The sequence below is a fragment of the Stigmatopora nigra genome, chromosome 7 (assembly GCF_051989575.1).
Source record: "Stigmatopora nigra isolate UIUO_SnigA chromosome 7, RoL_Snig_1.1, whole genome shotgun sequence".
Classification (NCBI taxonomy): domain Eukaryota; kingdom Metazoa; phylum Chordata; class Actinopteri; order Syngnathiformes; family Syngnathidae; genus Stigmatopora; species Stigmatopora nigra.
The window spans coordinates 781,018-806,447 of record NC_135514.1 but is presented as its reverse complement, the minus strand read 5'-3'; the positions used below and the strand labels follow the sequence as shown (position 1 = coordinate 806,447).

At 37.4% G+C, this 25,430-nt stretch overlaps 1 protein-coding gene across 2 annotated transcripts in view; it reads left to right on the top strand.

Moving 5' to 3' along the window:
* Positions 1–21,117, top strand: part of efna3b (ephrin-A3b) — a 56,215-nt gene extending 35,098 nt beyond the window's left edge. For both annotated transcript variants that reach the window (XM_077721337.1, XM_077721336.1), the window contains exons 3-6: positions 11,017–11,309; positions 11,428–11,493; positions 12,585–12,662; positions 19,618–21,117. In XM_077721337.1, the coding sequence (XP_077577463.1) occupies positions 11,017–11,309; positions 11,428–11,493; positions 12,585–12,662; positions 19,618–19,736 (556 nt within the window). In that variant the 3' untranslated portion in view covers positions 19,737–21,117. The remainder of the gene's footprint in view (positions 1–11,016; positions 11,310–11,427; positions 11,494–12,584; positions 12,663–19,617) is intronic.
* Positions 21,118–25,430: the final 4,313 nt, after the last annotated feature.

Genomic DNA, 25,430 nt, shown 5'->3' with positions numbered 1-25,430 from the left:
GAACAACACGTTTTAATGTTACGTGTAGGGCATTACACATAAGAGGTAGCCTATGGAAAATGAATGATTGAATGAATATAAATTTTAGAGCCTCCACCCACTGCGTGTCACTTTCGTGGCCGCAAAGGCCAAAGCATTTTCAGTTTGGCTTGCACAAATTATTTAATTATGAACTGATGTTTTATAGTGTCCCAGTCATGTGGCTCCAACTCAGCTCTTTGCCAGGGGAAAATCAACCCGTTTATTTTAAATTTTTTGGGACGCATTTGATTTAAAAAAAAAAAACGGCATTGCATGTGTACTAAGACACCAAATGGGTACCCTGGTTCCTTTAGTGGAACGGGGTCGTCTCCACAAACAAATTTTCTGGAGTTTATGTGCTCTACAGACTTTATTTTAGTCTGCATATCACATATAGCTCACATATTTAAGGTTATTGCCTACAGTCGGCCGTCTACACTGCTCTTAGCTTTCTTTTTTCATATTGCAACCAAAGTAAGAAGGGTAAAAAGAGGACCGAACACAATTTGCCACAGTAATAGCTGAAAATATGTGATAATGTGCAGCAGTAATAAGTGCTACTTAATTAGCCATTAGGGAGTCTGAGGAGCGATGTGGATAAAAAGGGAATAGATGGTTTGAAGACCAAGCAATGAACCCCCTTAGCCTCCTCCTTCCTCCTCTTTTTTGGGGCTACAAAAGCTCCATGGCAAGAGCTTCATCTGTCGCCATGGAGACTAATGTTGAAAGCCAGCTGTGGTTTTGTCTTGGAAGACCATTAGGACTCTTTTTTTTTTTTTTTTTTTTTTTTTTTTTTTTTTTTCTTCTTTTACAGCGCGGTCTTGTCGAATGCACAGTCATCAAGCTCGCTGTTCCGTGTCTAACTTGTCAGAATACACGACATGGGTCAAACAGCTATGGTGAATTATTCCAGCCCATTTTGAAGTGTACCAATATTTTTATTTTTAAATGCACTGTTCATAAAGTTGAATAGTATTAGGATTAGGATAATTAATTTGGGTTAGTTTAGGAAATTGAGATTTGCATTGTGAAATAAGTGGAAGGCTCTAGTTTAAATCAATTTGCTTTTGGTTTATTTGGATTAATGTTCACCACCGTATTCTGTGGTTATGTTTTTTTGAGTTACGATGAGTTACAAATTTTGGTTAATTTAGGTAAGCATTGTTTGGATAATGGTCCTTGGTTATTCCATGATTTCTTCAAATGACAGTCAACAGTTTTGTTTAGGCCATGTTAAGCTTCAAGTTATAGGTTTGTTTATGTTAGGTGAAATTTGGTTCATGTTGAGGATGTGTATCACAGTGTGTAGAATCTTTTTCAACATTTTTTCTTAAAGATTTGAAAAAGTTCATATTTCTCATGGCCTCAACTTTGAGGCTTCATGATGTACAATGTCTTTATTTAATTAAAAAAAATATTTTCCTGTATGATTAAGGGATATGCTCTACCTAAGAGTTTCCATTATTTCATAGTGAGCAAAGTCAATGGCTCATCATTGCTGATCATTTCCACCTTTCCACTTCAAGCAAATATTATCAACGCCAATACTTTTCTTCTACTTCCAAATCATCCAATATAATGTATTTTGTTGGATCTCACAGAGAGTGAAGCTTAAGAGACAGTTCTGAGTGATGTTGTTATTGTTGGAAAGGTTTCTTGAGCTCTTTTTCCCGAAGCAATGATACTGGAGCTTTCAACGCCTGACCCGAACACATCAGTCAATGGGACAGAGGGCTGTCACACTGAGCCAGGAAGCAACAGAGTGATTGTTATGCGGCAAATTGATCAGCCTTCACAGAACCACGCTACAAGATCAATCTGACTTACAGTATACACGTACGTTTGTGTGTGTTTTTTGGTGTGGTTTTTGGCACCAGCCGGGTCAGTCGGGCTGTTGTGTTGTTTGGGACAGTGGAAACGAGAATCAATAGCTAGGTCACAGGGTAATGTCTGGCTTAGCGCTGAGTCTATTCACAGTCATCCGACTGCATCAGCATCAATCATAGCAGAGCTTTGCCAACAGCATGCACACCCTCTCGCTCAACGCACTTCCCCGCCTGCGCTGGCCGGCTGCCTACGTCTGCTCGCAGCGTCTTTTTCTTGAGCTTTTGGAACACCAACAGCGGCAGCACACTGGGATGTAGGGCCCTCCCTCCGAAAGGATCGACTGGAGCAAAGGGGACGATAGCATTGTGGGCCTTTGCTAGAAAGATGGCCCAAGATACACCGGATGCTTGTAAAGCACTTGATGAATTAAGGTGAAAACAAAATCAATATGCAAGCAAATTAAGGGCCAAAAGCACTTGTCTGGCTTTTATTCCCTACCAACATTTTCCTTTAATCACCGTTTAAGTTTAGTTTATTCTTTCACCTATATCTTCGTTTCTCTCTTAGTTTCTGCCTTGAGTTTATTTATCAAAAGTTCAATTTGTTGGGTGGCCACCCACAATCGACTGAAAATGGTGAACATTCATGCGTAACAGTGTGGTAAATTTGTGGGTTGCACATCTCCACGCATATTTTTGTTAGTCTGAATTGCCTTGTTGCGGAGCTTTTCGAGGTCTTTCACCTTGTACTTGTTAGGAAAGGTGTATAGATTAAATGAATTGCTGAGAAAGTACACATTGTGGTGTTTAATTTTGACCATCTATTAGAGATGACTCACTTAAGTCAGTCAAAATACCCAGAAATTCCTGTAAAATGTTTGTAATATTTCTTGAAAACTGAGGTAAAATACAATATCAATAACATTTTCATTCAATATCCAAGTGGTGGTTCCCAAGCCTTTCCCAGTAACCACCCAAATTCAGGGTAACTAAGAGAAGAACACACATTCAATCCTATGGAAAGTTTTGATTGTTCATTTAACCCAAAATGGACACCATACTTGACATTGTACCCCTAATCTTAGAATGTCAGACGTCATTCTAACCAGTCCTCCAACATGTCTCTTTTAAATTACAATCTAAAATGCAGTGTTCTTCAAGGGCCAATTGTTGCCTTAGTCTCCTTGTTCAAGCTGCACTTTAAACATTTCCAGGTGGGGTAAGGGAGAGACAGGCAGGATGATGGATGAAAAAGGAAGAAGAAGACAAGATGCTCAGGAGATGAGGAAAACAAGGGAGTTGGGGATTGCAAGAGCAGAAGAGGGAGGACGTGGCAAGGGAATGAAAAGAATTTGAAGCTATAACACTTTTATCAATTACCAGCAATGGACCATGAGCTGAGAGATACGTGTTGTATCAGCCTTGACAGAAGGAAATTTCAGCCCGTTTGACACACTCCATACACCTATTGATTTCTACTGAAAGCAAGTACACCCATCAGCCACTTCATTAGGAACCTCTGCAGATCCAATACAATGGAATCCGCCACAGAGACGAATCCAATATTTCTGTCTTTATATTTGTCTATGCTATTTTTCTCTTTTGTCCTTTTATTAAATCCCCTTTATTAGAGAATAAGGTCTTTAGAGGCTTTGGTCTCGTAGGACTGACTTTTGTCCGTCACCCATTACGGTGAAGAAGAGCTTATGCTGTTTGTGCTTTAAGTCTACATCCACATTTTTGTTTGCTTTGACTGTTTATTATAAGCCTTTAGGGGTGTGACATTTTCAGTAGATTTTTTTTCTGCTTCTCACTGTGTGTCTTGAAATCATTCTCACTGGTGATATATACGGCAGCGTCAATGGGAATTGTCCTACCGTTACAGCCGATTCGTCATCGATTGCTGTCTTTATGCTTTGATCTGCATCATAAAGTTTTGTGACCAATGTGCTCACTTCTCTGTCTGGTGGTGGCCTTTTTTTATTAAAAGCATTTAATGAAAAATGGTAACTATCATTTATAACAGCGACCATTTTTCTTGGGCAGGTATATTTGAGCTAAATTCCTTTCTATTACATTTTGCAAAAGTATTTTCCTATTATTTTTTTAAACAGGCATGGTATTGATTCCCCTTGCCACTGCAGTTTGATTTACTGTGCCATAGGTATTTGAAAATGTCCACAACTCCCCCATCCTATCCATGACTAAGTGATTGAAATGATTTTTTTCTGGTGTCTGGTTTCTACGTTATCTTATAAAAAACATTGGAATTTGATCTAGGAATTTAAAGACAAATATGTTGCTAGTTCCCGATGTTGTTTAGATAAATCATTGTCCATTAAAAGACCACTGAAATGTCAATGCACCAGTGTGTGTATGTGTGTGAGTGTACTAGTAGGACTAATTCTTTCATCCAATTTCCTCCGTTTCTTGACATTTTAATTACCACGTCCTCTTGTCTGTTAAATGTAATGTACCAGCACTATGAGTAATGTATTAAAATTGGATTTCACTCACCGTCTTCCTCATATATGCATCCCGTTGTTTACAGCTGTGGGAATTAACACCCGCCATTCTTTATTTGTACTATGAAAGAAGCCGTTCGCATTGCAATGACCTCTAGTTTTACATCACTACAAATGACGAGCACAATTTGTTTCGACTAGAAATATTTTCATCTAACGACGTTATTGTTAGATCTCATTAGATAATGCGTATCAAAGACAGCTTCACTATCAAGAGGCGTGCTATCAAGGTTTGAAACTTGTGTTTATCCAGAGAAAGATATTTAAAAAAAAAGATGAAAAATCAAATACAGGCAATGGTGAGCTGAGGGAGCTTCTGTAGGAAGATTCGCCTCCGAGATTGATGACAGCCTCAGTCATGCTACAAATGTCTGCGAGTCTCCATTCAGCAGGAGAGATCTTCCCTTCTATCGTGCGCTCTGATGCCTCATTGTAACCTACACACAGACCCACACGCATATACAATGTTGGCATATCTGTGCTGGACTAAGATGAGATGAAGAATGGTGGCCTCAGGAGGCCGAATAGCTTTAAAATCTTGAATAGCAATTTTTGGAACATGGCTGGACCACTTTGATGAGAGTACTGGCTTTCTACAAAGCATACATTTTTGGTTATTCCACTGTCAATCAACTGTTTTAAACACTAACAGCATCGCTACGGGGGGATGCCATGCTGAATTTAGCAATTCTTTTGAGGATTAAGTTCTTTTAACGTGGTGTCTAGGTTTTTCTTTGTCGGTGTCTTTCCACAAAAGCGTAAACCAAGATCGCATTGGGGGAAAGTGTGATGATAACTTTCAAATGTGCAATTGAACTTTTTATAAGATGGGTAGCCAATATGATATAAGTAAAACAATTATTTTAACAACAAAATCTTATATATATATAGACATTAAAAATGTCTCCAGGCCCTACTGTATTATTAACAATGTTTTCTAATAGCTTAACCATATTTGAATTCACTTTATATGGTAAAATTGGTACATTTTACAGTTCAAAATGCATAACAGAATAGCCGTCTTTGACTTTAGAGGTTCCCTCATGTATTTTTCCTGTGATGTTTTAAAAATGTCTGATAATGAAGTATGTACATAATTAGACCAAGCTGAATCCATCATATGACGGCGCCCCATCCTCATCTGTTCAACTGGCTCGGCTCCAGTGACAGGGTGTGTCATCTATAGTAATGATGTCATGCGATTAGACCCCTGTAACTCATGCAGGGATGAAACAGTGTGTCATTATCTTAAATAGATTTGTAGATCTCCATTCTTTGTACTTAAGAGCCAGGGAATCATCAGAAACCCCCAAAAGTGAACAAAGGGGAATGGAATCACATTTTTAGAGTAAAAACAGGTAATTCCAATTCCTAAACTTGTAGTAGATATTAAACTGAAACCAGTAAAGAGTTCATATACATACACTTAATTGGCTAAATACATTTTAACGGTGGATACTTAAGGTAATTATCTCATTTTTTTCTTCATTCTTGTGTTCCCAATAGTCTCCAGGCCAATTTTTCAAGGTTGCTGATGAGATTATTTCAACATTTCCAATTACAGCGCCTTCTCCTGAACAATCCCAGAACAATGAGGTTTTAATAAGCCCTTGTACAAAATGTACCTGTTAATATCATTCCTTGCCATAGAGTGTTTTAAAAAGGGCTCCGGTGGGCTTTTAAACACAATACACCCGAGTAGCAAGACGGGTTAGGCATTGGAAAAATAATAGAGTGAGAGGAATCCACTTGGTGCATGCAAATAATGTTGCTTTCTTTGTGTAAAAAAATGATTAACACTCTCCTCAGATTTTTTTATGCACAGCGTTGCTTTACTGTTTTACAACACCAGTTCTTAACGAACGACCTTTTAAAAAACGAGTGAGTTAAAGTGGAGGAAAAAATATTTTTATTCCATTCTGAGAAAGATGGTTGATGAATTTCCTCCATTTTTTTTCAGGTTGTTGAATTGAAAGTTGATAGAGAATTAGGTCATAGTTTTTTCTCAATCAATGGACATTCATTTCATACATTGTACTTGACTTTTTTCTTTTTAGTATTGTTAACAACAGTAGTCATTGGGGAGTATCACATTTAGAAGATACTTGTGTACAAGATTATTTAGATCTTCAGTTTAGAGTCTGTTTTATGCTTCTTTGTTGCTGTTTTGACTAGCAAAGGTGTTACAATTGTCACCTTATGTTAGGTATGGAGTGTCTCGTTAGCCCAACACATATAATCGAATCATTTTATCCTGCAAGATTTAACACACTTTTAAGATAAATAAGGTAGCAATTTTTATGTATAGTCATTTGTTTACTGTGATTAATAATGCAGTCGGACACCAATTGACTTTCTCTCCCCTAAGACTGACTTGGCATATATCAATACGAAAGAAAAATGTTTGTATGGAGGCCATTTCTTGTGAGATGACTAAACAAATTTCACAAAAAAGAGACTTTTTTTTTTTAGTGATGTTACAACACAATCCTTGTATTTGCAAGTGATACGGAATGAAAGGCAATTCAACATGAAACAAGAAAAGTAGACATAATGCCACTTTATTTCCATTCCTCTCTCACTTAGTACTCCCCAAGAGCATTATTATGTAAAAACTCCAATAGGGCAAATGGAAATCCATTAGATTGCTGTGCAATAAAAGAAAAATCAATTTTTACTTTAGACTCTAAACGGACACATTGCTATTGAAATCTATTGTTGTTATGTAAATGTTCACTTTAAAAATGTGATGCTAACAGAATGGAGAGTGTCACAGTAAGTTTTTAAAAAGAAAAAAAAGTGCGTAATGTAAACATCTGGTGGCCGCAGTTCATTTGGAACAGTTTTGCTGCTCTTCATTGGACGTGATTTGTTTAGTTTATTTGATGAAGGAACTTTTTCATTGTGCTTCATGAATTGTGGCTTTTGTTCTATTGCAAGTGCGCATAATAATTAATTGCTGCTGCATTGTCTACTGGACTGAATCTGAAACATTGTATAACATGTAAAATCTGAAAAAAATGAATATAGTAGGCCCAATTGTCTATCATAATTGAAGAAGAGTTTTTTTTTCCAAAGAAGTTCACTTCCAATCCAATATGTCTCCATTCAACATTAGAATTGGTTTCAAAAGCCATTAAACACGACTGTTACCTTCAAAATAACTCATTTGTATCAATAAATCAGCTTTGACTGTAGTAAGGGTTATTTTCAGTAAATAACGCTTATGTTCATTTCCTCAAAGTATGCTGCTATTATTCTGTTTAATATCACTTTTTCATTAGTCTGCAGAGGCACAAGTAGATGGATCATTTAATAAGTTCCCTATTCCGAAAGCCCCAAATCACTTGTTCCTATACAAACTCATTATCTGTTCTGTTTTCATCATGTTTTTTATTATTGTACCTGGAAATTCTGTTGCCGGCTTGTCTTAATGTTGTGCTATGGTGAAATCACATTTCGCAACCCTTGATATTTTTCTTTTGATCCACCCCTTAAAGAGGTCTTTCCATTTAGTTGAGAAGTCCGTTAGATTCTGGTTTGACGCTTTGATGTCTCACACACACAGTAAATGCTTGTCCGCAGTAAGAAAAGCAAAGCAGGTGCGCACGGACACGCACGCATGCACACAGGAGGGATAGTAAAACGTGCTTTTATCTTAAAGCAGGGATTTGCTTCTACATGACTCAAGATGCTCTGAGCTCATTTTCTTCTCTTTGTTTTCGCCCCTGCTATTTTTTGCAAGGACTAAAACCCTTCATTTGGTGTTTATTAATTTATTATAATGTGCATGCTCCATTTTACCTTCTACTGCACCCTGAATCTATCTGGATTTCAGGCCTCTTTGGAGGTACCATGCCTTATTCTACTTTGAACTTCCACACCTTATATAGTAAATATTGTCTCTTTTGAAAAATTCCACGCTATATATATATTTTTTGCACTACTACAATAACACAAATGTTGCACTGCAGCAGAGAAGAGCAAACCTTCACCTATAGCCTTCGCTCTATTTCTGCTGACATCTACTGTAAAGCTAGCTGTAAGCACAGTGAGAAAAACATTCATCCTTCACATAGCCAAGGCGTGTAATTGTTATGAAAGGGAATCTCCACAGTGCCATTTCAACACGCCTTGAAGTTTATAATTAGAAAAAAAGAAATGTAAATAAAGAAGAGAAAAAAATATTGACTTTGTAAGCTGTTATGAATAGTTTTTTTGAGTTCCTGTCAAATGTCAGGCAGGCGAATGTGCAGAAGTCCCTGATTCCACATTTGTAATGACTTAGAAGTGCCAAAGGAGGGCAGAAAATACTACTAATACTTGAAATGAAACTCCAAATCATGACAACATACAGTTGTGTTCAAAAAATGTCTAATTAAGTTTAAAGTGTATTTTGATCTGATGCTATATCAGTTTTTGGGGGAAAAAAATGTCTGTAACTAAAGTAGGGGGTTTGTAATGTTGTAACACAGCTTTACTTCCAGTACACGGAGGTTGTCACCATAGTGCCAAATTGAAAATAATGTTTTAAAGATTGTATATATTACACTTAAAAGCTAAATAAAACCGAATGCTTTATGTTTTTTAACAAATGTAAAGTACCCTAATAAGGGATTAAAATCAATCACATTATAATACAGTTGGAACCTTTATTCAATAATTCTCCAAAGAGCCAATAGGCTATTGAATTGAATGCTTTTAGAGGGAGACGTTAAGTTCTTGATATCTTTTGAATGGTCATCCTATGATTACACACAGATAAAAACATTTTTGCATGATTAAAATGTCATAATGGCAGATTTTTTTCGGAAATTGATGAAGAAACTGAGCAATCTAATGCAATCCATGCCCCACCTACTGTAACATCTGTATAAATATAAAATCACATCTTCTGACAATTCCATAATCTTTGTTCTATTGATGTCTTTATTCAACTAGCTTTTTTAAAAAAAAGAGAAAAGCCTAGCATGTATATTGTCGTGATGTCGTAAGAAACCGGAGTACCCAGAGAAAACCCACCAGGGATTGGACCCTCGATCTAAAAACTGTGAGGCAGATGTGCTAACCACTCAGTATTTATAACAGTAATAAAAATGCTCACATGTAGTATTTTTTTTTAACTTGAGTTAAAGTTACCAAATATGGTTCTTTGTCCTATCATTACCTTCGTTGCAAGGGGCTCTTGGGTAATAGACCACAAAAAAAATTATTCATCCAAGAACTAAAAAATTCATGTTCTTGCCTAAAGAGCCAGTTCATTTGTTATATTCCTTCTTCAGTAACCCAGGTACTCACTTTAAATGAAGTACAATGTGTCTGCATTGCGCATTATTACATTGCAAGAACAAAAAAATGGTGTGATTGCCCTGGGAGAAGAGCCGCAAGAGGAGCAGGAAGCAAAAGATTGAAAGTCCAACATTTAATCACTCCTTAATGTGGCTATAAAAGCAAAAAAAAAAATGAGGGGGAGACAGATGAGGGTTGAGAAGAGCACTGAGAGGAAGGCACAGAGCTCAGTGTTTCGATCTTCATTTAATAATTGAATAATAATCTCCTAGGAGACCTGACCTAGAACCAGAAAAGAGGTTCATCAGTCCCATTATGACACTCTGCTGCCTCCCTGTGACGTTATTGTATTACACACACTTATGCTTCCCTTTTAGAACTTTCCAACTGACTGGATCATGCCACTGACTACACTGTGTATGATTTACAGCAGATATGAGCCATGGTCAGCCATGGGAAGAGAAAGATGACTTTTAGATGTCAGCAAAGAATATATTTCATTTTGTCATCTCTACTACAACACATATACACACTCAACCACACCGTATTTTCCTGTCAAACCTACCTTCTTTAGCGTTGATGTCAAGCACTGTGTTCACTTTATGTTGATGTATGAGCGCTGTGGTTAGGGGGCAACATAACACTAACAGGGAGAAGAGAAGCTTTGGCCCCTGGGCCCGTAGTCCATTCTGTCTAAACTATGAGCACCAGGCAGGAACACCCTGAATTGGTAGTGAGCCATCACTGTACTTCTCAATACATTAAATAATAATAATTGTACCATCAGTCACATAACGATATATTTTCAATACAGTCATTAAGTGACATTTGATAGTATTCTGCGGCAGGATCTCTCACTGCAGACCAATGTTCCCTCAATTGCGCATTACTCTCGTCTTCTCTGCGCAGTAGAAATCATATGGCGCGCAGTAAATAAAATCCCAAGTTTTTTTTCCCCTTTTCTCCATGATGAAGTTGTTTACGGGGCAGCCAGTGGCAGTAGCTCTGTCCACTCTTATGTTTTTCTTGTTTTACAGCATGTTTTACATCAAAAATTAGAGGGAAAATTGACATGCACCTGCTAATGGCAGGTGTGATACTGGTGTGCCCATAGCGAGCAATGATGATGTTGCTCACACTGGTACTCAGTGTGCTCAGGGAGGTTGTCTTTCTGCCCAGACCAACGAAAAATTAGAGGGAACATTGCTGCAGACTAGTGTGCTAGCAATCCCAGTTCGAAACTCCAAATCATGCTAAATGTTGCCACTTACCAGTATGCATTAACATACAGAACAAAACAAAGTGTGGGTGTGATAATTTACCATGCCTGTCGTACACTGTCTTTGTCTTTCCAGTCTGCGTCGCGAGGGCTACACAATGCAGGTGAATGTCAACGACTACCTGGACATCTATTGTCCTCACTACAACGACAGCCAGCGCATGGTGGGCACAAGCGAGCAGTATGTCCTCTACATGGTCAGCTACCGCGGCTATAGAAGCTGCGACCCCCAGATGGGCTTCAAAAGGTGGGAGTGCAACCGACCGCACGCCCCTCACGCCCCCATCAAGTTCTCGGAAAAGTTCCAGCGCTACAGCGCCTTCTCGCTGGGCTACGAATTTCACGTCGGACAGGAGTATTACTACATCTGTAAGTATTCCTTCTCCCCCATCAATTTGGATTCATTCACTGGTTTATTTCCAATCATTTTGTGGAATCTGACAATTTTCAAAGCCATCATTCATATGTTTGTTGTTGTCTTTAACAGCCACACCGACTCATCACCACGGCCGCAGCTGCCTGAGACTTCGTGTGTATGTTTGTTGCTCCACAGGTGAGTTTCGCACGTGTTGTAACCACAACTAGGACCCATCTGGGAATGTCCGCTCGCTTAACTCACTCAGCATGTTTTTGCAGTGGGGACATCTGCTGGCTGCTAACTGGTTGGCACACAAAGAGATTTTGATGAGATGATCATTTCCACTATATATTTTTTGTTAAGTGTGATCGGGATATGCAGTGATATGGAAAATGTGTCTTTTAATTTTCCATTAGTTATGTCCCTGAAGGTCCTGCCCAAGTGTCAAGTGTTTAATTAACCAACCTTCAAATTCCCTGCTGTTACCTACCTAAACACAGGCCTAATATTCTTTCTTAATGCCTTGCCAAGTCCATGTCTCGGAAGCTCACTTAAACATAAACACTCACGTGCATGGAATAATATGAGAACTCCACACTAAAAGGAAATGTGATTCAAATTCCATCCTCAGAATTGTACCCCAATTACGAAATGGCGTATTACAGCTTTGCCACATTTAACATTTCCCAAGCAAGTGGCACACAGTCGAAAACAAGTACAGTGTTATTAATGCAACTGCTGAGTTTCCCCTGCGGCTTTACGCTTTTCACATTCATCCATTGCTTCTCTACCTCATCTCCTCCTCCCTCTTCAGTATATCCTTCAATTCCTCTTAGTGCTCTCTTTTTCCTCCCCAAGCACCATCCTGATCCCTTGTCAGATTTAATTTATTGCTTCTCCTTGTGGTCAGGGGGAGGCTATTTGTATATGTAGCTTTAACCTCTTTCACTGCCTCTGACACTCACACAGCCATTTATAAACACACACTTTGATCCCAGCCTTGTCCAATCTTTTTATCATAGCCATCCCTATAATATTAACCTTTCCTCTCCTGTCAGACTCGGGTGCCCTTCATCATTGTTAACTCCACTGACCCCACTGCCCATTTCTCTGGACTCCCAGTGCATCTCGTCAGTCAAAGCGCTCCTGGCCATTTTTTTTTTTGAACCCCCATGCCCTTTTTTTTCGCTACCCTCCTGCACTTGCCTATCAAGATCTCCTGTTATAAGTCATTAAAATCCTTTGGTCAATAGTTTAACACATGATCACCGTCCTTTTCTCCCCAGCCTCTGATGTCGACGACGAGCCAGAACCAACAGAGGCAGACTACACGCTTAGACCGGGCCTAAAGATGGATGACATCGGTAAGTCTTTTTCTTCCTCTTTTTCACCCATTCTTGTTCATACTGGTATAACATCTGCAAGATCAGAATAACTGCCAAATTCATTGAAAATACTTTGCTTTTTTTTTTTTTACAGTAGATTGAGTAAATAGGAATAACGAAGCTTCAGTTGTTTATTAGAAATCATATTTCTAAGACATTTGTGTGTGTGTGGGGGGGGTGTTTGGGGTATTGGGTTTTGATCTGTTTCATGGCTCCCTACAAATTTATTATTTTCTAATCCATAGTTTTATAGTAAAGTTTAGAATAGCAGAATGCACCTTCTAATTCATTCTGATTATGTGTTTAAGATAAAATACTGTCTGGATCATACAATTTAATGCTTGCTGATCATTCCTCTTGGTTCGGCCAGATTTCTTGCAACACTATGAACTGCCATAAATGAATGTTTGTCCTTGCAAAGTAAAACAAACTCGCCTAAAAAGAAGAGCGTGTTGAATTTTTTTAAGTGCTGGCGGTGGTAATGAGCGCTATCTATAAAAAGTACTGTGTATTTGTATGGCAGATGGAGATACTGGGGGCATCGGTCATTTTATTTTAATTTACCTTTAAATCTCAGGAATAGTATTTTTTTTTCTTTCTGGGAAATCATTTTTGATTGACTGCTGAAAGTTCCACAATCACTTGGTGGGATATATTTCAGTTGCCGTAGGCCCCCAGGGAGATTCATTTTCTCCACTGAAACGTGTAGGCATACGTAAGAAAGCTTTTAAATGTAAGGTATTTGATTGACAGTTCTGTGGAGCATGGTTTTATCATATTTAGCAGACATTCCCACAATGTTCATGAACTTGTGACTTGATTTGGCATGATTTGCTCCATGATTACATTTTTAATGATTCTAATTTGGTGGTTGCTGGTGGTTCAGAACACTTTTATATGTGGTGACTTAAATTTATGTTTTATATTTAACATGCAGTTATAATTATAATATTTTAAATGTTAGATATTCCATTCAATTTGTGGTCTGCTTTCGATTTCTTAAAAAAAGTGACGAGTTCAATCAATAAGGTCTCTATTTATGACCGTAAAATTGTATCCAAATCAATTATTTTATATGTAGTAAATATGAAAAAAAATGACAATAACTCCTCATTATAAGAACACACCCCCTGTATAGATATTGCTTCCCGAGCATGACATTGGACACTGCTGATGCAGAAGCATTGCTAATGACAAACATGATGAGTCAATTTAAGACTTTTTATCCATGACTGTGTCTGTCATAGTGAGTGGATACAGAATGACTGTATTTCATCCACTTAGTTACAACATATTGGCAATCTCAAGGTTATACAGCAGTTAATGTCACAGCTATGATGCTTCATCTGTCACTGCAGATTGGCAGCAAATCAGGTAGTAAACAAATACGTGACAGATTCAATTAAGCAGCTCCACCAAAGGTGTGCTCGGTCACTTTATAGCAACAATAACAACAACAATGTGAACTGAACCAAATGAGTTATGCAAGCAACCACGTGGGCATCAATCCTCATTCTGTCAAGTGTTTGCACTCTTCTGTGGCACCTTGTAAAATAAGCTTGTTATTAATTGCTGTGTGCCAATTTGTTTCATAAATCAGTCGTTTAACTGCTATGAGAAAAGTCATCACTGCTGTGACAAATGACTGCAGGTAAAATGAACTAGTTGAGATGCTGTAAAAATGCTGTTGTGTTCTTCTTTAAAAGTCTTTGTGAATCCTGCTTCCCCTTGCACTTACGTAGGAAGGCAGCCCAGTGGGAAAACTACAAAAACTAGGTTATCTCACTTTGGAAAGTATCAAATTGGGCTGTATTAGAGCTCATTTGGGTATGCTGCTTATGTCCTCACACTTTCCCCATCAATCAGCAGGCTTCTTTACATTCTCTTTAAACACCCTTATGTTGGTGCAGCTCATCCACTATGGTTTAGCAAAGCTAGACCCTCTCTCCTCTTTCAGAGAAGTAGTAAAAGTCTACCTTCAATTTGTAGTCACACATATTACTTGTCACAGACTGCTACCAAATTTCAAAACTGATTTAGCAGGTCTGTGCTGGCACCAAAGCACACTTTAGTCCCATTATAAGTCAGAGCTGTCAAAACTACCGAAATCAAAATAAAATCAACAAAAGTTTTTTTTCCAGCTATATTTACATAATAATAAAAAGGTTGAAAGTTTTGTTTTTGGCTCACCATTTTAACTTCCCTTGATGACTAAGTTTGAAACACAATATCATGTTCTAAATAAGTTTTGCTTGTCAACATTCTGTTATATTTTGAAAGTTAGTTTTGCAGTGTGATTTCACTTTACCAGACAACAAATAAAAGTATTAATAACAGGAACATTATACAAAAAAAGAGAAACCACAGATTCCTATTTGTCCTTTATTATACAGACAAATAAACCCATAAACAAATACCTTTGCTCATCTGGCTATCTAACAAAGAATAGCCAGATGAGCAAAGGCAGACACCCAATTACCACTGCCGCAGCACATTTGTAATTACATACTGTTGTTTACCTTTTGCATTCAGAACAGCAGACAATTTCAAATCAACCTGCTTGTCACTTTTTTTTTTTGTTTTTTTCAATCTGACACCGCCTTTGCTTAATATAGCAATTGTGCGATTAAATTTCATTTAGCATGAGATGGCGTGAGATGGTATGAGCAGCTCTCCGAAGAGCATGTTTGTGCTCATCCTCCCGTCACAAAGGCTCAGGTTGCAGGATCTGATGAGCAGGTTCGACCATTAGCAAAGAAACCAGAAGCTTTTTCTTTAATGGGCTTTATTATCGCAGCAATTAACCGCTGACGACGTGTTGGAAGACCTCTGCCAGGAACATCAGTAACAATGTCACTTATGAGAATGTAATGTTAGTCAAGCAACCGCATTTAGCGACAATCGGAGATGCTTACCGATGCAGAGCTTTTTTTTTTTGTTTAAATTGAAATGACATTGCCTTTAGCTTTTGATTCCTTGTAATGTCCAATGTCAAACACATTCTGTGATTGTGCTTGACTTCCAAATTACACAAAGAGAATTAATTTGGTACTGTCTATAACTGTGAGCATTATAAAAACGTTATCGCATGCAGAAGAAACGCCAGATTTAACAGATGCGCAATTGATTCAAACACAACAGCTTAAGATACATTTTAGAATGTAATTCTCATGAGATTTTATTGTATCCAATATTTAATGAGTTATTATGATAAATTATTAGTGTTTTTTTGTTTATGTGTAATTATGCTGTAAAGTGTTAAGAGCTAGGTGTGTCAAAGGTTAAGAAGTGATGAAAACAATATCATAATTAACTGAATCTATGAGGTCATCAAATTATTCAACCAACAAGCACAAGAAAAGACAGATGCTGTCTGGAAATATTCTGACTGACATTCGAAAATGATCTTCACTGAAGTAAAAAACAGCTTTTAGGACCATGTCAGGACTTGAATTTTCACTCGCAAAAGCTATTATGGCAGTTTTATTAGGTTATAAAAATGAATGGATATATGGATGTCTTTTCAGCAGACCTTAGATTTGGCAAAAAAGTTCAGTGGTGATAAATTTTGCTTTTGCTGTCCTTACTTTTCTAATCAAATAGTCGAGTGTGATGTGAAAACTCAATAGAATACCTGAGGGCAACTTTATCTGACAACTGGATATGAAGTCAAAGACGATTAGTGGAGTCAAAATAACTTCATCTCATGTGACTGCCCTGGTGGGCCTAATTACATAACATTGTACATGTCGAGAGTATTGAATTACCAATTGCAATATGTTTTGTAAGAAACATCCAAATAGTCATTTTTGCTACAAACACTAACAAAGTATCTGCGAATGATATCAACAGAAACCTAAAAATAAGAGCTGTAAAAAAAAAAACTTGCAGAGCACTCTATCTTCATCTTTAGTACAGATCCACACTCACTTTTTATAACATATAAAAACATGTGCATATTAAAAGTGCTGTCTCAATGACACTAAGTCATTCCAAAGGTACTTACTATGAATAGTGTTATCTTTTTCTTGACATCTTTGTAGAATCTTAGTCACTTTACGCCATATTTATGTGCGTGAGGGGTAAGTAGAGGCAATTGAGTTGTAACCATTTGCTGAATTTATTGATTTTCTTGTTTTCTGCACACGAAATCATGCAAGCAGAGTACTTTTACAAACAAATCACCAGTCTTATACTACGTGCCTTGAATAATGAAGAAAGATTGCACTATTACTGTGGTAGAGGAGGCATTGATTTATTGTTTAGAGCTTGGTTTAATATTTTGGAATGATAAAGTGTAATAATAATGTATACGTATCTATTCGTATACAAATGAACCACGACAAAAGTATAGATCAGTCGTAGGGGTAGACATCCAATGTAATATATATCCTTGCCACATGTCACTGTGACAGTGGCGCCAATGCTGTCTGAGTTCTTCAGACACTATCGAGCTGTTTTCGACGACTCACGTCAACCAATTATTACGTGTTTATTTTTCTCATTTACTCCTGAGGTTCGTGCGTTTAAGTGTGCGAGCACGTGTCTGAACCAGTTGCTTGAGATGCTTGTTTGTGTATTTAAAGAATTGCCGCACCTGTCAGTTTCTTGCAAACTTCCCAAGAGGTGAAAGAGTTTAACCCACACTTCAGTGCTCAAGGGCCATAATTATTTTTTAAATGGAACAAATGGTTTTGGTCATTTGTAGATAATGTAAACTATACTCTTGAAACAAAATAAGACTTCTAAAAGTTGTGGTAACTTAAGATTTTAAGTAAGTACAACTCAAGCTGCATCTTTAGCTTTACACTGCCACTGAATGGTCTTATTATTGTCTCACAGGGACAGACTACACTGTAGATCGGTCACCACTCAATTACATTGCTCCTTTTTATACAATCATTCATTGAGTCACAACTGAATCGATGCTGTCTGCACTCATGTCAGGGGTCAGGGTTTAGAATTAAATATATAGTTTTACCTGGAAGATAAAATAACCACAAGCTTTGTCTTATTTAACAAAGGTTTTGTTTTTTCAAAGGGGTGGAGAAAACATACTTTTACAGGTTCAGGTTAACCCCAACAACATCAGTGACTGAATACAAATTAAATAAATATTGTAGATACCAAATGAATGCAACAGATATTACAGGGCTCATGATAATGTACTGTAAATTGATTACAGAACAAAATTGTCTGTATGTGGTCAACAGCATATTCAATCTGAACTCCTGGGCTGCCACGAGTGCACAAAATGACAGTGTCCGCTTTTTTAAAAGCAGGTGGCGGCCTGTCATTATATCAGTCTATGCGAGCAACTATGAGCTGCCAGACTATAATGTTGCCCTTTCATTTTTGAACGCCATTAAACATGAATAATAAAACGTCTGCTCCACTGTCTCATTAGTCGGCCTGGTCAGGTTTGTCCGACCTCATCTCAGTGCGGCGAGACAAAACTTTGGGTGCATCACGAGTTCTATGACATCACCACCTGTCTGTGTGTGTGTCTGTGTGTGTGTCTGTGTGTGTGTCTGTGTGTGTGTCTGTGTGTGTGTCTGTGTGTGTATGTCTGTGTGTGTATGTGTGTGTATGTATGCGTGTGTGCGTGTGTGTGTCTGTGCTTGTCTGACAGGGTGTGGAGAACAATAGGTTCTGTTTAATAACAGCTGACACGCATAGTGTGTGTCAGTCAGCTGCCTGTCTGGGTTATTTTTTTCCTCAACATCACTGGGTACTTCATAAGGTACACGTGAATCATTTTAATGATTGCCAAGACAAGAGCTTGAATGTGACTGACACTTTCATTCAGTGAACATTTTCAAATTAAGTTCACTGTAGGTTCGAAATTATATGTTTTGCTCACGTTTCATGTTAAACTGTCAAATCCATAATTTCACCTGAAATATAATATTATTATTGTAAGTCCACAATTCAATGTAAAATGCAGTATTGTCAGTTTTTCGCAAAACATACGAAGTAGTGTGCAGTACGTCTTTGAGTATTTGAATAATCTATGTATCTGCTGAACTCCATTTCGGCCTTTGCTATTGAAAAATCCCAATGAGGCCAAAAATAGGACATTAAGCAAAGAATACAGTCAAAAGTCATGCGATTCATTGGGCTAGAGATAGAAAAAAGATGAACCAGATGTTTAGCTTCATCATAACATCTGGCTTAAACAGTGGCAGCAGCTTTAAAATAATAACATGACAGCAGTGTTGACCTTCTTTCATGCTACAATACCCTACATATAACATATTTTCATATTTACTGTTAAGTAGTTTTAAGTAACAATAGCAAAGTGGGTCATCCAGTAGGTGAAGTCATAAAAATGAAAGAGAATCACGTAGAATATGTAAACACAAAACATGACCCTGTTCAACTAAATACTGAGGATAATTACGGGGAGAAATGCCTTTTAAGTAGTACTCATTTTCATTCAGGCTAAGTGTTTTATTTGCCCCACAGTCAACCACTTTTTATGGTCATTTTTCATGTAATTATACACTTAAAAGTATTACGAGTGAATTAGTATAGCATAAAATCATGTGAGGTTTGGCAGGAGGAGTCAAATCTTACTTGACTTTATCTGATAGTTCAAAATGATTCATGACATGGCCTATTTAGATTTTGAAGTGTGATTTTATTAGTTATTTTAAGATAAAAATGGAAACCTTTTTGTCCTACATTTACAAGTCCTTCATTTAAAAAATACATATTTTTATCGAAACCTTTGGTAAAATTCAATATTTCCTAGCATTTCAAAAATCTTGCTTATAGAATAAGAAGAATAAGAGCAAACCACTTAAAGTGGTATCATTTCATGTAATGTAAATGATTATGGTAGATCTGCTAAAGTTTCAAACAGGGTCTGTATATATGTCACACATATTAGTACTTTAACTAACGTGTTTTATACTGTTCTCTTCCCCAGATGAATTTAACCCTTCTGTCCCTAAGCTAGAGAAGAGTGTAAGCGGAAGTAGCCAATCCCGGGACCGCCTCTTGCTCACCATCACCATGTTGCTACTGGCCACGCTCTTCGTGTCCTAGCAACGGTCGTCGAATCAGCATCACCATGCCAACGAGCCTTTTGGAGGGTGGATGGTACAGCGGTCGGAGGGACAGTGAAGATGCAGTCTGTGTATGTGTGTCGTCGAGTGTGCGTGTGTGGGTGTGTTGATTCACGCACGCCACCCAAAGCATTTATAAAAGTGGCAACATCAGACTGAAATGATAATTATTGTAAAAAGAAACAAAAACAGAGGAAAAAAACAACAACACGTCATTAAATCCACTAATGCATTTGATTGGCTGGTTCACTTCCAGTGGATTTGTTCCCATAGCTTCTCACAACAGGATAAATTGAACTTCGTTGAACTCAAACAAATGGAAACATCACACTCTTGAGATTTAAAGGACTTTTTTTGCCCAATCTGAAGATACTTCATGAATCACTTGGGACTCCTGTGGCTTGGCATCTCCATTTGGGGTCCAATTCAAAAAATCATTCAAATGTCTGAGGTTAACAAAGCACACAAGTGCATCGTCGCGGCAGAGCATCCCTGCATGTGAACACCCATTAATACCGAAGAGCAATTAAGTGTGTTGGCCTTGCTTTGCTCTGCCATATCATTGTCCATTTCTCCTATGTATGTAAATATGCCTGTGTGTGTGTGAGTGGATGCTAACATCCCAACACCACACCCATAAACATAATATCATTCCAATGCAAAACAAAAACAAAAAAAAATTGGAAACATTCTAAGTGACCGTGGGGAAGTTGTGTCCAGCCAAAAGCCAACCAACACTACTAGTCTACTACTATAACAAGTGCTTACCAAGAAGAGCGTTGCCATGGCAACTAGCACCTTAATTCACCACGGTTTCAACACCCCAGCCAGCCAGCCATTGTGGATTTCTAGTTGAGATGCCCTCATGACACTCTCTCTCTTACCCGCCCCCTCACAAAACAGTGGCATGTGAGGCATTCAAACGCCCGTGTAAATGTTAAGACCGGACCGAAGAGAACGAACATGTAAATGTTTTGAAATGTGATCAAAGAGTGTTTTTTTTAACTTGAAGCTGAGTGTCCTTCAGTGTAGCTGTCTTTTGATTGTTTTCTTTTTTTCTTTTTTATTATATATATTTTTTATCTTTCTGTGATGTGTCTTTTGTCAACAGTGATGGAATACAAAGGAGCCATATATCAACTTGGGCTGTATGCAGCAGACTGGTTTTCCAGCTTTGAAATTCTTAGCCTTTTGCAGAACTTTCTAATGTATAACGCATTTTTTGTTTTGTTTTCTTCTTGAAAATGAAGCTTCAAACAATGTCGTACATTACAACATCATGAGGGAATGTAGTGGAACTTCTGAAGTATATTACAGTCATTTCTTCGCAGTTTGTTTGAAATAAAGGGAATTAAATTTAAGTATTGTAAAACCTTCATTAACTCATTCATTAATTACATTAGTGCCAGACATTTTCAAATCAGAGTTCAAAAGGTTGCTAGCCTTATTTTGACACACGCAATATTATGTTCATATTCTATCGTGTTTTTTGTTCAATCGAAATCCACTTTGCCTTGACTTTTCTCACATTCTCTGTCTAATGCTGACTGTAGGGCAAACTCATTGTACATGTGTACATATGCATATTTACAAATTCATGTTTACATATACGTATGTGTACATATACATGTGTGCATATACATGTGTACATATACATATGTGTACATATATACATGTGTGTACATATACATGTGTACATGTGTACATACATATACATGTGTACATATACATGTGTACATATACATGTGTACATATACATGTGTACATATACATGTGTACATATACATGTGTACATATACATGTGTACATATACATGTGTACATATACATGTGTACATATACATATGTGTACATATATACATGTGTACATATACATGTGTACATGTGTACATACAAGTGTACATGTGTACATACACATGTGTACATGTGTACATATACGTATGTACATGTGTACATATACATATGTGCATGTGCACATATACGTTTGTGCATGTGCACATATACGTTTGTGCATATGCACATATACGTTTGTGCATATGCACATATACGTATGTGCATATGCACATATACGTATGTGCATATGCACATATACGTATGTGCATATGCACATATACGTATGTGCATATGTACATATACGTATGTGCATATGTACATATACGTATGTGCATATGTACATATACGTATGTGCATATGTACATATACCTAAGTGCTTATGTACATATACCTATGTACATACTCTGGTCTCCTCGCACATTCCAAAAACATGCCTTGTAGACTGATTGCTCACTCTAAATTGCCCCTAGGTATTGGTGTGAATGTGTGGTTACCCGTCTCCTCGTGCCCTGCAATCGGCTGGCCACTGATTCAGGGCCTCTCGCCTGGAGTCAGCTAGGATAGGCTACAGCACGCCCTGTGCCCCTAATGAGGATAAAGCGGTTCAGAAAATGAGATGATGTGAGTTTTGAATTTTAAAGCTGTGCTAAAATCAAATCCAAGTGATGCAATGCCACCATCTATAGGGATATTTTAGGCATAGCAATAGTTTCGAAACTATGTTTCACAGACAAGGTGAAAATCACTTTCCATTCTACATGTTAAAAAAGACATGTATAACATATACTTCCAACTGACGAATATGATTTTATGCCTCCTGCAGTAAATGAGCAAACATAAATTGAACATTTAACAATTTAAGAAATACTCCTTAATTTTTTATTGTATGAGACAGTGTTGTAACAAATTATTGTGCCAGGGGAAAATCCACACAGGCTTGGGGAGAACATGCAAGTATTCGAACCCAGGACCCCAGAGCTGTGAGGCCAACGTGCCAACCACTCACACGCCTGTAACAAATTATTCTCTCTCATAATAGTGCCAACGAGAAATAATGCACTGAACAGAGATCAGTCGACTGTTCTGTGTTAACATCGGAAGAAGAAAAAGCCAAAGAAAAGTTAAATCTTTCCATATTATTAGGGCCAAAGTCCAAGTCTTGCTTTTTGAGTGCATTTCCACTTTTCCAGTTTTTTGTTTTGTTTTAATTGTTCACTGCAGGGTTTTAATTCTCTGGTCAAAAGCCATGGTTATATTCATTACCAGAAAAAAAAACTTTTCTTTTATACCAAAAATAGGACTTCAAATTGTATATTTTATTAGTTCACAATTTGGCTGCTGTACAGTACAGAAATGAAATTGTTATTTTTAGTGTACGCCGAAATCAAATAAACAAGTTAAAATTGTGTTTACTAGGAAAGTGCCATGTACTTTTTGTCTTCATTTTTAAGAGGCAAAATGATAGCTATACAGTTATGATTTGCTACCTTATTGTTATTTTCAATATAATGACTAAATTTGGACTAGAGAGGAGAGTTTTTAAAAGTTTTTTTGTCTGCTGAATTTCAAAATTAAATATGCAATTATTTTTAACTAAATGTGTACTTCAGAGGTTCTACTGTATTTTCCAACATAGTTTCATTCATACACAATTTACAGTATGAGGAAAAAACTTTCTTTTTTGTTATAGGGCTGCTCTTAAAAGAATGTGGCATTTGCAATCACCTTTAAATCAAAGTACATAGGATATATATGTGGGCACATTTTTGTTTTCTTTTTATGTACTAGATCAAATGTATGGTTCTAATCATATAATGTTAGAGCACATTTTTCAGATCACCACGCAGTGTTTTCAGCCCAGTTGTATATATGGCTTTTGAGGGTATGGGATTAAAAAGGGTATGTATCATTCTTGCACTTAAGAAGTAGGACACAAAAGAACGTGTGTGTGTGTGTGTATGTATGTATGTATGTATGAGACTGTGCGCGGCGTTGTCTGTCAACGCAATCGAAGCATTTATTAGTGTTGGGAACAACAATTACAATCATGTTTACCTTTCGACTGGAATGAATTTAAATGTAAACTGAACATACAAAACATGACAACAGAGGTTCTAACCGTAAGCGTGTTAACAAAATAATACAAATCCTGCTTTTAACAAAGTGTGCGTCTGCCTCTTATTTTTCCAAAGATACAACAAAACAATCCGGTTTTCATTGACGATGTGACGGTTAATTCAGAACAGCTGCAGCTATCACAGAAAAGTGTGTGCATGCTGCGTAGATAATGTTGTCAGATTGGATTTTTTTCCCCATATTGTTGGTACATGGGAGTGCGTCCATTTTTTGTGTGTGTATGTAAAGTTGTATGAAGGTGATAGTGACCCCCACTTAAACAAATGCCATGTCTCCAGTTTTGTAGCCACAGCGTGTGTCATCCACTTGAACAAATAAATAGCTCCATTAAAAATAACAGGTGGTGGTTATGCAGACCTGATTTAGGTTTACACCTTCAAAAAACCTCCAAAATCTTTATTGCCCAGATGTGGAAGCTGAGGAAACATGGAATGTTTAATTATATGCGACTGTTACCTTTCCATTACGTTTTCTCCTAACAGTTGTGGTTCACATAAAGTTTCTTTTACAGGGATTTACTCATCTCATCATCCGTACTATGCATCCTCGCAAGGGTTGCATAGGTTGCTGGATCCTAAGAAGTGAAAGACTGGTCACCAGTCAGCCATAGGGTTGTATGAAAATGTATTTCACACATTTAAAGCCGTATATTTTGTTCATTGTCTCAATGATCTTTACAAGAGGTATGCAACACAAACATAGTTCACAAATAATATTTACAATTTCCAACTAGATTTTTCTTATTTTTCTACATAATAATATGGTACATAATAAATAAATTATGCTGTGATGAACCAAATCTCTCAAAATCCCAATAGTATGATACAATTGTTATCATGTTGGGGATTGTACCGCATTTCTACCTTTTAAAGCACTCCATTCCTTTTGACACTTTTGAGTGAATCCATTGTCTAATGATGACGCGTTCTGTTTCTAGTACAGGGATTCGAACCTTCAATCTTTAAGTGAGACGATAAATCTATGGAGTAGCCACGCCAATCCAGAAACATCTCAACTGATACCCAAAGTTCAATTGTGCTGAAAGCAATTGTTTTCCAATTGGTCATGTGTTATGTGTGTTTTAAATGAGCAGTGATTTTTTGTTGTTGTTTTTTTATGAATCATTTCTTGCTTTTTTCCAACAAATTCTCGTGGAAGCACACGTAAGCAAGGTAGCAAGAAAGAAGATAAGCAGGATGAATCATGCACATGGAAAGCATCTCTCACTCATAATGCTTAAGAGGAACATTCTGTTTCTAACAAGGTGTGTGTGTGTGTGTGTGTGTGTGTGTGTGTGTGTGTGTGTGTGTGTGTGTGTGTGTGTGTGTGTGTGTGTGTGTGTGTGTGTGTGTGTGTGTGTGTGTGTGTGTGTGTGTGTGTGTGTGTGTGTGTGTGTGTGTGTGTGACTCATACAGCCGTTAATTCAGGTAAAAACGCAAAGGAAGAAAAAAGTAGAAAAGTGCCTCAAGGAGAAAGGTGTAATTATGATGAATAATTGCTGACAAGTGTCTTATTTGTAAGCATTCAGGCGTATAATTTAGCCTAGACGTGATCATTTTCATGCTTGCTAATATTTTTGCCTTTTCGACAGATTTCCATTTTGATTTTTTTCACAATATTTATTATTTCCTCATTTAACTCCTGTGTGGAAAAAAATCAAGCCAGTGCATTTTCAATGCAAATGGCATTGATGGCATTGAACTGGT